We start from the raw sequence: 15458 nt of genomic DNA, 5'->3' as shown, positions 1-15458 counted from the left end.
TGTCACATTCAATTATTTAAGTTTACTTAATGAGAAACAGTTCTAGCAGTAATAGTCATAAAGAAACTGTTTGTGCAAGTAAGGTAATGTTAACTCTTGTGTTTCCTGAGTATCGGAATGTGTCAAGGACAAGACTCTGTAAGAGAAATTCAGCTTTTAAAGACTAGAACTTGCCACCTTTGCCAAAATCTGCCATATGACAACTTAGGTGGAAGGTTTTGTTTTTTCTTACAAAGACAATAAAATACTGTGTTCCTGTGTTTGGCATCTCAAGTTATTCGAAGGTTTTATACTTTGCTAAACATCTTTCTAGGCTGATAATATGGAGCCAGGATTCTGCTGAAGTAATGCTAAAAGTCAGACTTCTGAGCATTTACTTCAAATTCTGCTAAGAAGAATTAGGTTTTTACTTGTGCAGTGCTATGCAATTTCTCCAGTCTAAGACCATTAATATGATCGAGGCAAGTCTGTAGTAACTCTGCATCAGGGATTGTGTCTACCACTTAATGTATTTCTTCCCCTCCCATCTTATAACAGCTACTGCTATTATATTTATTAAATTCATCAAACAGTAAAGGTAAGACTCATTGACTAATCCTAGGGACCCTTGTATGATAAGGCAAGATCACTTCTTCAGTTACTTTGACCACGTTTAAAAAAATTATTTTAGCACTCTTGGTAGTGGCATCAACTGACATATCATAAGGTAATCATTCTTGGTTCCATGTCAGGCGAGCATTATACAGTTGCAGCATTGTTGTCCATCACGTAATGAGCATTGATGGCACATTGTTTATCTAATAACACTGTCAGGTCTAAAGAAACATCTCCCCCAGGGAGCCTTCAGTGAAAGAACTTCAGAAAATTCATGTATTGGAGGTGGGCATCTTGGAAAAACTTTACTATAATGTTGATTCCTTGGTAAAAAATGTTCTCAAAAGGTCAGTATGGAAAGACCCATTTCCAGCAGGCATACATCTGATTGGGCGATTCCGCACAGGAGGGGAAAGACTGAGAGGGATCACATATGGAAGTGGGGCTAATCCCCACTTCCACAAGACACTGATGGTGGGTTGGCCCCCTACCGGGCTTACCCCAGATTGGGCCCTCGTTTACCCCACCTGAAAGGAACACGGAAGAATTCACATTCCCTTTTTTAAAATGGGGGGTGATGGGGCCTGTCCAGCAGCAGGCCAGTATGGACAGGGAAGAGCTGGACCTTCCAGGCCCAGTTCTTCCCTGTCCTATGGTGGACCAAAGGGGGCAAAAAATGCCTCAGTTGGCTTTACCACACTTCACCATGGGGCGAACCAGGGCTTTAAAAAAAATTGCAAGATATAAATCCTGCAACAAAACCACACGCACATCCCTTGTGTGGCGGAACCTGTCCAGCGCCGCTGTATTCCCTGGGGGGGACATGTTTTAGCAGGGGACCAGGTGCCGAACCCAGTGTGGCTGCCGCTGTGCGGAATCGACCATTGTTTTACAGCAGCACTTGAATATTGGGTAGGCAGGATCTCTTACTTGTTCATTCAGATTCATTGTCATCAGTAGATATATCAGAAGCATGTTAAGTTTGGGAGGGCCTTCCCTGTTACTGTGGCATCTTTTAGTTCAGAGAAATAGCAACATAACACAACAGGTATTTTCAGTTTTGCTAATTAAAAGAAACTTTTAAGTACAACAAGTTGGATCCAAAATACCATCAGCAGAGCTCTTCTAAAGGAACATAATTTTCTCACCTTCACCTTACACTGAGCTTCCTCATATGCTCCTCCTGTGTAACAGAGATGTAAGTGCCACCCAGATAGATTAGGCTCCGTTTGATTCAGTTCTGTATGACTAATTTTCTCCCCCAGTGTCAGTCAGAAGAAAACCCTTAAAATTGAGGTTTATATCATTTTACTGCAGTATAGTTGATGGTTCTCGTTGACCATTTAGTGTATCAATTAAATGTTAACAAAGAATGATGTTTTAAGCTTATTCTGTGTTTAATTACATGACATTTTAGTTGTGTAGCTACATATTGTATGTATGGGCAGTGCTACAAACCCCACATCCATTTCAAATCTCATATCTCCAAGGCTGGGCTGGAATGACATAACTTCAAGTAGAGAAGGCAGTAGAGTAGGCAGGAAGAGAGTACTTAACCAGAAGGGTTAAGAAGGGTGCTTTCCTTTACCCAGCTCAGGTTGCCCTCTGCTAGCAAAGGAAATGCAAGCCTGGAACCCCTGTTGTAGGGGAAAGTGATGGAGGCAAGTTAGAGAAGGGGAAGTGATAGCTGAAGGAAGACCATTAAGTGTCACTGCTTTGCTGGAAATGATGTCCATCAGGTATTAGTTTGTATTAGTTTGTATTCGAGGAACAACAACTGGATTTTGATACAGTGGATTGCACATTTCTACACAAGCACTGCCGATTTTTAGAGACTGCGGTGTGTGTTTCTGCCTGATTTAACACTAAATGATGTTAGTAGAAGGGTAGAAGCTCAGCCTGGATTGAGTTTATAATGTAACTCATGTTACATATACTACTATAAAAGGTGCATTCATATTATTTTGGCAGTAATTACCTGGTTGACTTCACTAATAGGTAGAGGTATGTAACTCTTGGGAAGGGGGGTGGGACTTAACTTGAAACTTAAAACTGAAACCATCCAAAGATGAAAGCAAGTTTTCTGTCATGTTGAACATTAATTGTCCACTTATATTGGAGTGGGAGAACCAAACTCCCTACCAATCACATGCCAAGGAGCCTGCTTTTCTTTATCTTGTTGTTCGCTGAGCAGCCCTTTTTCTTTTTCTTCATTGTTTTTCTCTGGCTGTCCCACCCAGTCTTTTGAATGTATATTGGTACAAGCTGACTCAGCCTAGAGAACTGAAGGGAAACACTAAAATCCTTCTCATGTCTTGGTTTGATAATGGCACACGAGAGGTTGCCGGTAGTTCAAAAATAACAAACCACTTTATTTAATTTTGAGGGGAAATGGTCAGGTAGAAATCAGATATAGGACTTATGTGGTGAAGGCGACAGGAATGAGGTCACTGTGTAAACATGAAACACCAGCTAATTTGTCACAAGTAACTTTCTGTTATTCAGACAGGTCTTTAAAACTTAAGAGAAATTTCTTGACAGTCTGCTTACATAAACAAGTTTAAGTTTCTTGGTATGACAGATATTGAAGCCTCTGCTTAAAAAACCTATTAGGAAGGAGAGCCTTCCGAGGAAGTCTGTTCTACTGAGGAACCATTCTGTCAGGAACTTTTTCCAGATGTTTAGCTGAAAATTCTTTTTAATTAATTTCATCCCATTTGTTTTGGTTCTACTCCCTGGGGCAACAGAAAGAAACTCTGTTCTCTATGTGACAGCCTTTCCAGTACTTGAAGATGGCTATCATACCGCCTCTTAGTCATCTTCTCTCCAGGCTAAACAAACCAAGTTCTCAACTGGGGTTGGTCGCTTTGGCACCCCAAGTAGCTGTTCACTCCTGACACAGCCAGCGCCGCGCGGGGGGCAGGGGAGGCGCGGGTGCACACGCGCTGGTGCACCCGCACCTCTTCCCCCTCCCCCAGCGCTGGGTGCATTGGGAGCGAACAGCCGCTTCAGGCACCCAAGTGACCAACCCTATTCTCAACCTTTCTTCATATGTCTTGGTCTCCAAACCCCTCACCACTTTAGTGCCCTAATCTGGACATGTTCCAGTTTGTCTACATCCTTCTTCAATTGTGGTGCCCAAAATTTAACACAGTTTCAGTTTCCTTTCTTAACCACTTAATAGGGATCACCCAACTTCTCTGGGGGTTATTTCCTTCAGGCCAGACAGGAATCAATCTCTTTTCTAGGAGCTATTTCCTTCAGGCTTGATTGGGGATCCTTCTTGATCTGCTCACCCCCTTAGCCTTCTTTCCCAGTCAGCTGTTAGTTCTTAGTTGCCACTCCGAATTGCCACTTTGAACTGAAGAATTCTGTTTGAATCCTCTGTCATTTAGTTCTCAAAATGGGTTATAGCATTAATGATTCAAAGAACCATAACCCCAAAATTCCTAGACACTACAAAGCATTCCTAACCTATGTGCATACATGGTCAGAGCAATAAAAAACACTTTGGGGAAAAGTGACCTGCTACCCCCTTGGGCCTCTGGTCTGTGGGAAGATATTGGGCAATGAAAGCATACTAACATGTTAAGGTAGGCAAGGGACCATGGGAACAGGTAAACAGGTAACATAAACATGGCACAATTCATGGCAAGACCATGGGAACAGGTAAACAGGTAATATGTGAACAGGGTCTTGACACTGTATATAAAAGTGAAACACTTTGTTTTAAATAAATGATTTTCAAATAAGCAATGTACAACAATTCTCTGAATAGTAGTTCTAGACAGTATATTTTTAAAAGTTCCTGCATTTTTAAATTAGTATAAAATAGATCAATGTGTTACATTGCAATATGTGAGCTGTTTTTGGAATGACTCTTTATTTCAGGGCCTTAGATGAAGGAATCTTTCTGTTTTTACCTTCAGGTATTTATCTCTCAGACTTGACATATATTGACTCAGCATACCCATCCACGGGAAGTATTCTGGAAAATGAGCAGAGATCAAACTTAATGAATAACATACTTAGAATAATTTCAGATTTACAACAGTCTTGTGAATATGGTAAGTTTTATATTGTACTTCTGCACCATACCATTGTAGGTAACTATTTTTATGTTCAAGCAAGTTATTTGTTAATCGAAAGTGAATATGGGCCATTTCTTTTAAAAAGAGAGAGAGAGAGGTAGGAGAAAGATAAAAGCCGGGATCTAAGGAACCACACAGATGTTCCCCATCTCATGCCACATGAGCAGGCCATTTTTGAAAACGAAATGAGTTTCAAGAGTATTTTCTTAAATGGAATAGGGGTCTGCTGCTCAAATACACTAAACATATCTCTGCTCTTGGGTATGCCTAAAGTACTTTTGTGGATCCCAGCCATAACTTAGAGGAGTAAATGTAAGCAGGGGTATTTTGCCATTTAATGAGCTAACTGGAAGACATGCAAAAGCAAAATGCTACTAAGAAATCATTGGGCTCATAGGTTATAAAACTTGAAATAGCCTGTGTTTTTTAAAAATGGTTAACATTTATATTTCCTTTAGTAACTGGCATTAAAATTGAAAAAACTGCATCCTTTAAAATTAAGCATTGTAGAATATGATACTAAAATGAACTGTTGCTGAAGCAAAAAATAGACAGCTGTGGAGGGAGAACTTTTAGGGGGAAATATCTGATATTGCAGAAATCTATAGAGACTACAGTTAACTATATGATTTGTTGTTTTAGCCAGTCATACATTAATCTATGTTCATACATTTGTTTAAAATTATCTTATGGTGTATTATGGGAAATGTGTTAGAGGGAGATGAATGTGTCCATTGGTAAGCAAGGATGCTTATATTTCTAGGAAATTATGCATTATGCCTGTGTCTAACAGGACAGGATGAAACATACATTTGTTCTCTGCAACTGTGCCCCCAGGTCTGTATGCACATCTACAGTTGCCTCTCCAGCATTCCCCAGCAAGCGTTTCTGAAGTCACTTGTACATTTGAACCACTGGATCAGTTCTTGTATCATGGTTGAAGGAAGAGATTGAAGTGTCACGTTAGGAAATGTTGCTGAGGGAGAATTTGGGGAAAGTAAGGATGAGGCACATGGACATCCTGTTTGCACAGTCTTGGGACTGAGGCCAGGATATATAAACTGGAATATGGGGTAGAATTAGTGCTGCTGCTACTTCCACCCCAGCAAATTTGTATTTAGAGGGATGCTGGTTCCCTTCACCTGCGAGCTTATAGTTGGAGAGTTTCATGTTTATCCTTTGGCACAGTTGTCAACCAGATGCCACCTTATCTGTGAGAGGAGATAGCATCACAAACATTTCAGAACCATACAAAGAATGTAAGAAATACAATACTGTTAAATGAAACTAAGAGAGAATCTAACTTAACACACTGTCTGCTGCCTAGATATCCCTGTGCTGCCTCATGTTCAGAAATACCTGAATTCTGTTCAGTATATAGAAGAGCTTCAAAAGTTTGTGGAAGATGACAACTATAAGTAAGCATGAAAACTAATTAATTAAAATGCATGTGTTTGGCTTTTTCAAGTCGGAATCTCATAAGACTTTGTTTCACGCCGCTGTCTTTTATTAATGAAGCTTTTAAATAGAAATAATTTTAAAAAATCAAAAAGAATGAACTGTACTAAAGCAAAAAATGAACTACAACAAAGGAACACAAAAATAAGTGTCTTGCTCTTTTGTTTTCTCAGTTCTTTGCATTTTATCTATCTCCATTTTTCATGACATCTTTCTTGCAACTCAGCCTACCTGTAAGATATGCCCTAGTAGCAACTGAAGCCTTTAGGGATAGATCTATGTTTACAAATCAATTCTGGCTCTCTGAAAGTTGGGAATGGCAATCACAAAGAGCTTTGAAATGTTTCCATGGAATCATAATGCAACCGTAGTAGCATGGAGTTTCCTGGAACCAGCGGGGAATCTCCCTGCATTACTATGGCACTTGTACCCCGTCCTATTAAAAAAACTCATGTACAAATAACAATATGGCACATATATAATATTTTCATGTATGTTACTATTTTAAGAACCAGAGTTACAGCACATGTTTCGGGTTTAGGAGTCTTCAAGGGCAATAATTTAACTTCAAAGATAGGAAATTGAGGTCTTATTTATTATACTAGAATTTAACCCTGACTGTATGTTGCTTAATTATAATTAATGGGTTGAATTAAAACTACTCCGAATGGAAGAAGGCTTGTGAAAGAGGATTCCCCCTACACACACACACACACACACACACACACACACATTGCAGCCCCCAGATCTCCTGAATTCCCTTTGAAATCAGGGCCCCTGGCAAACAAATGTTGTAAACCAGCCCGAGATGTCAGATCCGATACGAGTGGGGAATGAATGAATGAATGAATGAATGAATGAATGAATGAATGAATGAATGAATGAATGAATGAATGAATGAATGAATGAATGAAGTTGGGGAGTAGAGTTAGGGTCTGCAGTGGGAAGGACAACTAGCTAAAATTATTCTTTTCTCTTGATCAAGAAGTGCCAGTCAATTTCATTTATGTTAAATCAGTTCAATCATATTTTCACTTGTTCTCCTCAGTACTGTTTTTGAAAGACTGAACTTGCTTGTCATACCCTAATTTTAAAATTTCACAACAAATGTATTTAATAAATCCTACCAAAATACTAGGATGCAAAAAAGTTGTTTGGGGCTAAACATATATTGAACTGTTGTTCGTATGTTCTCTGAAAGATACAAGGGAGAGGACATTGGTTTCAACATTCCTGCACAGAGCAAAACAAATAATAATGCATACCTGAGTTTCCACAAGAATAAAACTGGTCACTGTCTCTGCATAGATGGTGTTATTTGCAGACAAAATGTTTTGTTTTGTTTTTAATTCAGGCTTTCATTAAAGATAGAGCCAGGGACCAGCACTCCCCGTTCTGCCGCTTCTCGTGAAGATTTAGTAGGTAGGTATTTATCAGAGAGCAGGAAAGGTAGTTTATGAACACTTCTTTGGTCTCAGTCCACTGTGAAGTTGTCTACTAAAGACATGTACTAGTTGCAATAGAAATGTCTAGGATTATAGTTTAGCCTAGGATTATGTTTCCAGCCTCCACACACACACACATACTGGTGCTTTTCTGGCCTGCCTTCTCACCACAGTCCTTGCATCTCCTGTAAAGTTTCTAGAAGAGATTGAATGGTTATGTTGGCTTGGGTTCTTCTGCTTTTCTGCCTTTTTGGTATCTTTTAGGCAGACATAACCATAAATTGATCCAGGGTCATGTCCCTTTGAGGCACTTAAAACCGCAAATTATTAGGGCTTATTCACACCTTGAGCAGGGTACTACACGGGTCTTGCCAACTGAGGGCTGTGGTTTCCTTGGTGGAGTCAATCCATCTCATGTTGGATCTTCCTCTTTTCCTGCTTCCTTCAACCTTTCCAAGCATTATTCTCTTTTCCAGTGACACTTCACTGACTCACTCTCCTACCATGTTCTATCCTATTCAGCTAGAGAAAAGGACATGACACCCTGTTTCAGATATCCCTATAACTTGTTTCTTTTTTATGATTTAGTTTTAAAATTGTGTTTTACAAAAATGAAGCAAATAGCTACATTGGCACCCATGCAAACTTTCAATGCTGAAAAAACCAAAGCTCTTTGAACATTTATGCAAGGGACATAATTTTATGGCCCTCCGTTTGGACCCTGAGATGAGTCTGAGCATTCAGTCACATCTAAAGATTTAATAATATCATCAAGCCACATATCGACATTTAGCAACACTGAGTTTCTAGGACCCAAAAAGCTGGGTATTTTACAAGAATGGAGAGACTTTTCACATATCTGGAGAAAGCTTAGAATTGCAGAAGTATATCCTGGTGTCCATACTGAGAATGTGTGATCATCTGGTGGGCAGAATGCAGAGCTCAGCTGTTGGAGTCCCTTCTTCCAAAAGGGCAGCTTCTTAGTATGTGTGCTAGAAGCATCACAGCACCAGCAGGAGGGATACATCAGCACTTGCTTTCACAGATCTTGTGTGCTGTCACATCCACTGCACCCAGATTAGTCTTAGGCTGCTAGTATGCCAACAACGGCTAGTCCCGAAAAGCTGCTTATGTGAAATGGTTCTGGTGGTATACTTGATTAATAATAATATGTACTGGAGCGATTTAAAACTTCAGTATAAATATATATATACTAGGAAGAAAGCCCATTGCAAGCAAGAATACAATGGGCACTAGGACCCAGGGGACACCGGGAGGTGCAGGTCTCTCTCTCTGTCTCTCTCTCTGCTTCTCCCTGTCTCTCTCTCAGTGTGCCTCACAGCAGGAGCCAGAGCAGGTAATTAGGGCAGGTTTGTAGGAGGGAAGGAGGGCTGGTGTGCAGTTTGGGGCAGCTCTCTCTGTCTCTCTCTCCCTCTGTCACAGCAGGAGCTCTCTCTGTGTCTCTGTCAGCAGCTCTCTCTGTGTCTGTCTCTGCCTCCCTTGCAGCAGGAGCGATAGGAGGGAATGAGGGCTCATGTTCAGTCTGGTAGGGCAGTGTGTGCGCCTCTCTGTCTTTGGCGGGTCTGAGAAGAACGTGGCTAGCGTCCACGGAGGATCAGGGAGGGCAGGAGCTGTAGGGGCAGGGCCAAACAGGGTGCAGCCAGTGTTGCTGGCTGCACCCTGATTGTCCCTATTCCAACTTGGACAAGCAGACACGTTCCACCCCCCCAGACTATTTCACAAATATATAGAGGAACCATGGATAAGGATACACACACACACACATATATATATATAGGATTGAATGGTTTTCTTTGTCAGTAGAATCACATCTGAGAATCTTATATTTACATTTTTCACAGAAGCTGAAAAGCTGTGATATAGCCTTGAGTTCTAAGCTAAAAATGGTTCTGTTCATCCACAGGCCCTGAAGTTGGAGCTTCTCCACAAAGTTTACGGAAAAACGCCGCAGCCGAAGGGGAATTGCTCCCGCCAACTCCTCCATCCCCTAGGAACTTAATGCCACACGGGCACAGAAAATGTCACAGTTTAGGATACAAGTCAGTGATTTGGTTTTTAAATTAATCTTAAGCACAGTATTGTTCTAGCGTGTTCGTCTCCATTTTGTTAGCAGTTTGTTATTTCACAAAACCTGGAAATGATTTTCTAAAAGCCATACATTTGTTCTCTATGCTCTGTTCACCATTTGGTTGAGCACTTAAATGTATAAGGCTGCTTAAATATCTCATAAAAGGTTTTTGTCTGTTTATGGATATAACAACGAAGATATAACAACGTTGCATGCACCTAGAAAGGAAGAGAAAGAATTAAAACAGACGTGGTCACACAAGAACACATAGAAAGTGCTTTCTCTTTAGGAAGTATACACCCACAGCTCATCAGACATATTGGGTGGCTCAAAAGGGGCTTGATGAGCCTGTCTGTTTAGGATTGCAAAAACAGGGGAGGGGAAACATGCTTAATGAGCTGGTTTTAGATTGTGCAGGCAAGCTTTGTAAAAATGTGTACCATTTGAAGTGTTCTCAATTTTTATGAGTAAATGAGACTAAGATCATCATGAATTCCATAAAAAACTCTGGAAAGGGGAGAAAAAAGAGTTCTACAGATGCATTAAGGACTAACACTTTACTTTTGTGAACTTGAATGCAAGATGTTCCAGAGTTTTATTACCATATTGCACATATGATGTCATGAATGGTGTATGGACTAGAGAGCCATTCTTTTCCCAGCAGTGTCTACCGACGGCAAACCAACCCGTCAAAACATGAGTGACCCTCACCACTGAGAGCATATCATCTCTGTGTTTTATCATTTAAACTCAGAAATAGAAAGGTGTATATCCACCGTACCACATCTTGTTTCCTTCATATTTTTCAGGCTGTTCATAGAATCATAGAGTTGGAAGGTACCTCATGGGTCATCTAATCCAGTGGTCCCCACCCCCCGGTCCAGGGACCGGTCCCGGTCCATGGATCAGTCAGTACCGGGCCGTGGCTCATCCTCTTCCCCACTGCTGCCTCGGGGGCTGCCCTGCCACTCTGCTGCTGGCTCACCTTTGGTGCTCTCCAGCGGCCACCATGGCTGGGGCTCCCCCTCAATGTTGCACTGCACAGCTGCTGCTGGCAATACCCCCCAAGCGGGCAGCGGGATGTCAGGTGTGCCAGCAGGAAAGCAAGTGGATCAGGGACTCAGGTGGCAGCAGCGACGTCCCTCGGCAAAAGACTACCACCCGCCCCTGGGCCTCAGTAAAATTGTCAAGCGTTGACCGGTCCCCAGTGATAAAAAGGTTGGAGACCACTGATCTAATCCAACCCCCTGCACTGTGCAGGACACTCACAACCCTATCACTCATCCACTGTAACCTGCCACCCCCTTGAGCCTTCACAGAATCAGCCTCTCCGTCAGATGGCCATCCAGCCTCTGTTTAAAAATTTCCAGAGATGGAGAACCCACCACTTCCCGAGGAAGCCTGTTCCACTGAGAAACCGCTCTAACTTTCAGGAACTTCTTCCGGATGTTTAGACGGAATTTCTTTTGAATTAATTTCATGCCATTGGTTCTGGTCCATCCCTCCGGGGGAAGAGAGAACAGATCAGAGGCAATATAGATATTTTTAAAAGTGAATATTGACAAATAACGAACACTACATGATATATATTATTTTTCAAAACGTGATTAAATCCTTGCCGCCTGTCGTCTTTTTGCAGCTTCATCCACAAGATGAACACAGTCGAGTTTAAAAGTGCAACATTCCCCAATGCAGGACCAAGGCATCTGCTTGACGACAGTGTCATGGAGCCACATGCCCCCTCTCGGGGGCAGGCAGAGAGCTCCACTCTTTCGAGTGGCATTTCGATAGGTGAGATCTTAAGCCCGCTGAGCCACTGAAGAGGATTTCCATGCATCGAGCCAAAACTGTATATAATATGAAGTCTCCTGCTGTGAAAAGTAGATCCCAGTGGTATAAATAATGGAGAAGAGATAAAAACAATGTGTCAATGAAATATATGGCAAAGGCTTTGGGCATGCTGTTTGTCCATTACTTTTACATCTTGGCTTTCCTTGAGGAAGTCCAAAGCAGCACTTATGGGGTTTCCAGATTGTCTCGTATCCAGCGCTAGCCACAACCCTACATGATTTTCTTCGGGTTTTGATGCTTTCACACAGGTTGAATTGGCCAGTTATCCCAAATTGTTGCTTGATTTTTTCCCCTTTGTTTTGTAGGAGTGCAGACTTCTAATCTGGTATGCTGGGTTCAATTCTACACTCCCCCATATGCAGCCAGTTGGGTGACCTTGGGCTCACCACGGCACTGAAAACTGTTCTAACCGAGCAGTGATATCAGGGCTCTCTCAGCCTCACCCACCCCACAGGGTGTCTGTTGTGGGGAGAGGAAGGGGAAGGTGAATGGAAGCCGCTTTGAGACTCCTTCGGGTAGAGAAAAGCGGGATATAAGAACCAACTCTTCTTCTTCTTCTTCCTCCTCCTGAAAGAGAACATTTCCCAGCCACAACTCAGCAGGCAGGAGAAGGGAGGATAGCCCATTAGATTCACACCTAAGGCTTAAAGCAGGGTGGTTAACTCTACAATCAGAGGGGATTACAGGAAAGACAGCAGTACACACGTGACAGGTGGCATGGTATGGCAGAAGGATAGATCCTGATTTTGACATCGGTCACAGAACCTGCATGAGCAAACTGGCCCAAGGGGATGGCACTACGGAGGGGGAGAATCAGGTTAAATTATCCTCATCTGCCACTCCTGTTGGTACAAGAGGTCCTGAGGCCTGTGGAGCAGAGTATGGATGATTTTGCTGAGCATATCTTTATTTTTTAAAAGAAAGTACTTTAAAAATCTATTATGAAAATTTCCACTTTAGTTGTGTGCATTTGAAAATGCTTTCATGACTGGCAAAGATGCCATAGAATGAGGACCTTTTAAAATTCAAGTTCTTCCTATTTTAGGTAGCAGTGATGGTTCTGAACTCAGCGAAGAGACTTCATGGCCAGCATTTGAAAGGTAAGAAAAAACCACTCTGTGTCTTGGTCAAACAGGGAGAAGGAACACTTCACACATGATAGTTCTCCTGCTGGGCAACTACGTCCGTGGAGGAGAGAGACATTCAGAGTGTGTCCCCTACAGCCCATCCAAGTCTGTTCCTTCAATTGGTGATTTTTGCACGCCAGTTATGTGGAGGAGATCTGTGTAGGAAATAGCATTTGTGAAGCGGTTGTAATCATTTCATGCAGTGGTGCTTAGAAGAGCTGTAATTACAGGCTCACAGCCCTCATTTCTACATACTGCGTTGAGAGAGAGTCCTGATTAGGCTAGACACTGCCAGATGTGAAATAGCTGAAAGTGATATCCAGAGCTGAGGAGAGCCTCCTCACACTCTTTCCAGACCTTTGGAGCAGGGGGGGGGGTCAAACATATGGCCTGCAGGCTGGAACTGGCCTGTCGAGGTGGGGCTGGCGCTCTCCTGCTTTCTTCCCCAGGGCTGCTGCTGCATCACAGATTGCTTTTCTCCTTCGGGCGGGGAGGTAAAGGTAAAGGCATCCCCTATGCAAGCACCGAGTCATGTCTGACCCTTGGGGTGACGCCCTCCAGCGTTTTCATGGCAGACTCAATATGGGATGATTTGCCAGTGCCTTCCCCAGTCATTCCCGTTTAACCCCCCAGCAAGCTGGGTACTCATTTTACTGACCTTGGAAGGATGGAAGGCTGAGTCAACCTTGAGCCGGCTGCTGGGATTGAACTCCCGGCCTCATGGGCAGAGCTTCAGACAGCATTTCTGCCGCTTACCACTCTGTGCCACAAGAGTCGGGGAGGGAGAGATACAAATCCAAGTCTTCCTTCCATTGGCTGAGGTCTCCTCCCACTTCTTGACTTAAATGTGAAGGAAAGAGGAAGGGCGAAAGAGTGAAAGAGCCAGTGAAAGAGAGAGGACAAAGTTTGAGTCGTGTGACACCCTGAAGACCAACCAAGTTTTATTCACAGTATAAGCTTTTGTGAGGGAGAAAGGTCAAAAGGAGTCTTCCGACAAGCACAATTTATATTGAGATCACCCTGCTCTACCGTTTACTTTGAGACCTGGTCACACATGCACACTAAAAGAAAGGAAAGGGGCATTTTGTTCTCTTTCAAAAAGACCCTGATATAGGAATTGCAATACTTGGATTGGATTCCATTGTTTAATGACTGAAAGCCGGCAGCCAAGTATTAAAAATACATTTACGGTTCTATATCTTCCAGCTCAACCCATCTCCCTCTCTCCCTTCCCACCTTTCTTCACATTCCCCTTTGCTTTTTTAACTGGCACTGAATGGATTTTTCCCAATCTTAAATCAACACATTATTTCACTTGGTGAGATCCCCCTCTCTAGTTCTAACAGATGAACCAGAGTGGGGGAAGAAACCTAACAGCACAGCTTGCAGTCTTCACTCGTGGAAAGGAGCAAGAGTCCAGCAGCCCCTTAACAACTAACAAAACTGGGCATGAGCTTTCATGAGTCACTGCTCACTTCCTCAGGTACAACTAGAATGTGGGTCTGTCTGTCTTTATAGCTTGGAGAGTGGAGGGATTTCAGACGCCAGATGATAATAGCTGATATTGGTAATGAGACAGGAAACCTAGGTCTCGGTTCATTTCAGGAGGACGCATTGTCTTCATTATCAGAAGAAGAAGAAGAAGAAGAAGAAGAAGAAGAAGAGTTGGTTCTTATATGCCGCTTTTCCCTACCCGAAGGAGGCTCAAAGCGGCTTACAGTCGCCTTCCCATTCATCTCCCCACAACAGACACCCTGTGGGGTGGGTGAGGCTGAGAGAGCACTGATATCACTGCCCGGTCAGAACAGTTTTATCAGCACCGTGGCGAGCCCAAGGTCACCCAGCTGGTTGCATGTGGGGGAGCGCAGAATCGAACCTGGCATGCCAGATTACAAGTCCGCACTCCTAACCACTACACCAAACTGGCTCTCAGTTGCAGTTCAACAGCCTCTCTTTCTAATCTCTCCTTGAAACACCTTTGGAAGAGAACTGCTACTCTCTGGTCAGCAACTGAATGTCCTGAAAGGTTAAAATGTTCCCTCACTGGTTTTTGAATGTTGTGGTTTCTAATGTCAGACTTATGTCCATTTATTCTTCTCATCCTCCTGGACTAAATTGAGATTTAGGTTTCCTGTCTCATTACCAGTGCTAGTACCTCCATGCCTACAACCCTTTCTGCATATTTCATCAAATCCAGTCAAGCCAACTGTTGTCATTCACCTGCTATTGCTATTTGGCATCTGAAATCACCTTTACAAAGTTTATCTCCATTACCTGGTATTATATTTTAAGGCAGAGATGACCTGGCCTGAAAAAGTGACATTTATGTTTGAACCAAAAGAGTTCAACACCTCTGCTTTACAGTCATCCCCCCAAATAGTAGCTGCCCTAAGATGTTTCCTAAGATATGTAGCCTTGCCTAACCATGATGTTTTGCAGGTAGTTACCCCATAGGTTTCTGTGGTAGCTTGCACAATAGTTAAAAAGGTTCCCCACCACCACCCTTCCATCCCCCTTCAGCTTTCTCCAGAACAACCAAGGCATATTGCTGCATAAACATAAGAAGGGCCATGTGTTTTCTGTGGTCTCTTTCTGTTGTATTTTTATGCTGTATCAAACATTGCCTCCCAAAGTGGTGCTTAAGCTACAGATATCAGTTGCAACATCATAAAAGTTGCTAAGGACAAAGCTAGTGAGGTGGGACAGCTGCTGGGCCCAGGGCTTTATTTGAAGCCCATTTGCCAATAGCTCCCTGCCCATGTCCTTCGTTTGCCACTTCCTTGTTTGCAAATGAGTGGTTGCA

General features: G+C 42.7%; 1 protein-coding gene across 2 annotated transcripts in view; it reads left to right on the top strand.

The window, feature by feature from the left end:
- Positions 1-15458, top strand: part of RALGPS2 (Ral GEF with PH domain and SH3 binding motif 2) — a 133146-nt gene that overhangs the window by 97097 nt on the left and 20591 nt on the right. For both annotated transcript variants that reach the window (XM_077332475.1, XM_077332476.1), the window contains exons 9-14: positions 4524-4661; positions 6013-6103; positions 7498-7565; positions 9513-9648; positions 11317-11468; positions 12574-12628. In XM_077332475.1, coding sequence (XP_077188590.1) covers positions 4524-4661; positions 6013-6103; positions 7498-7565; positions 9513-9648; positions 11317-11468; positions 12574-12628 — 640 coding nt within the window. The remainder of the gene's footprint in view (positions 1-4523; positions 4662-6012; positions 6104-7497; positions 7566-9512; positions 9649-11316; positions 11469-12573; positions 12629-15458) is intronic.

The sequence above is a fragment of the Paroedura picta genome, chromosome 4 (genome assembly GCF_049243985.1).
Source record: "Paroedura picta isolate Pp20150507F chromosome 4, Ppicta_v3.0, whole genome shotgun sequence".
NCBI classification, from domain to species: Eukaryota; Metazoa; Chordata; class Lepidosauria; order Squamata; family Gekkonidae; genus Paroedura; species Paroedura picta.
This window is presented reverse-complemented; position numbering and strand designations above follow the sequence as displayed.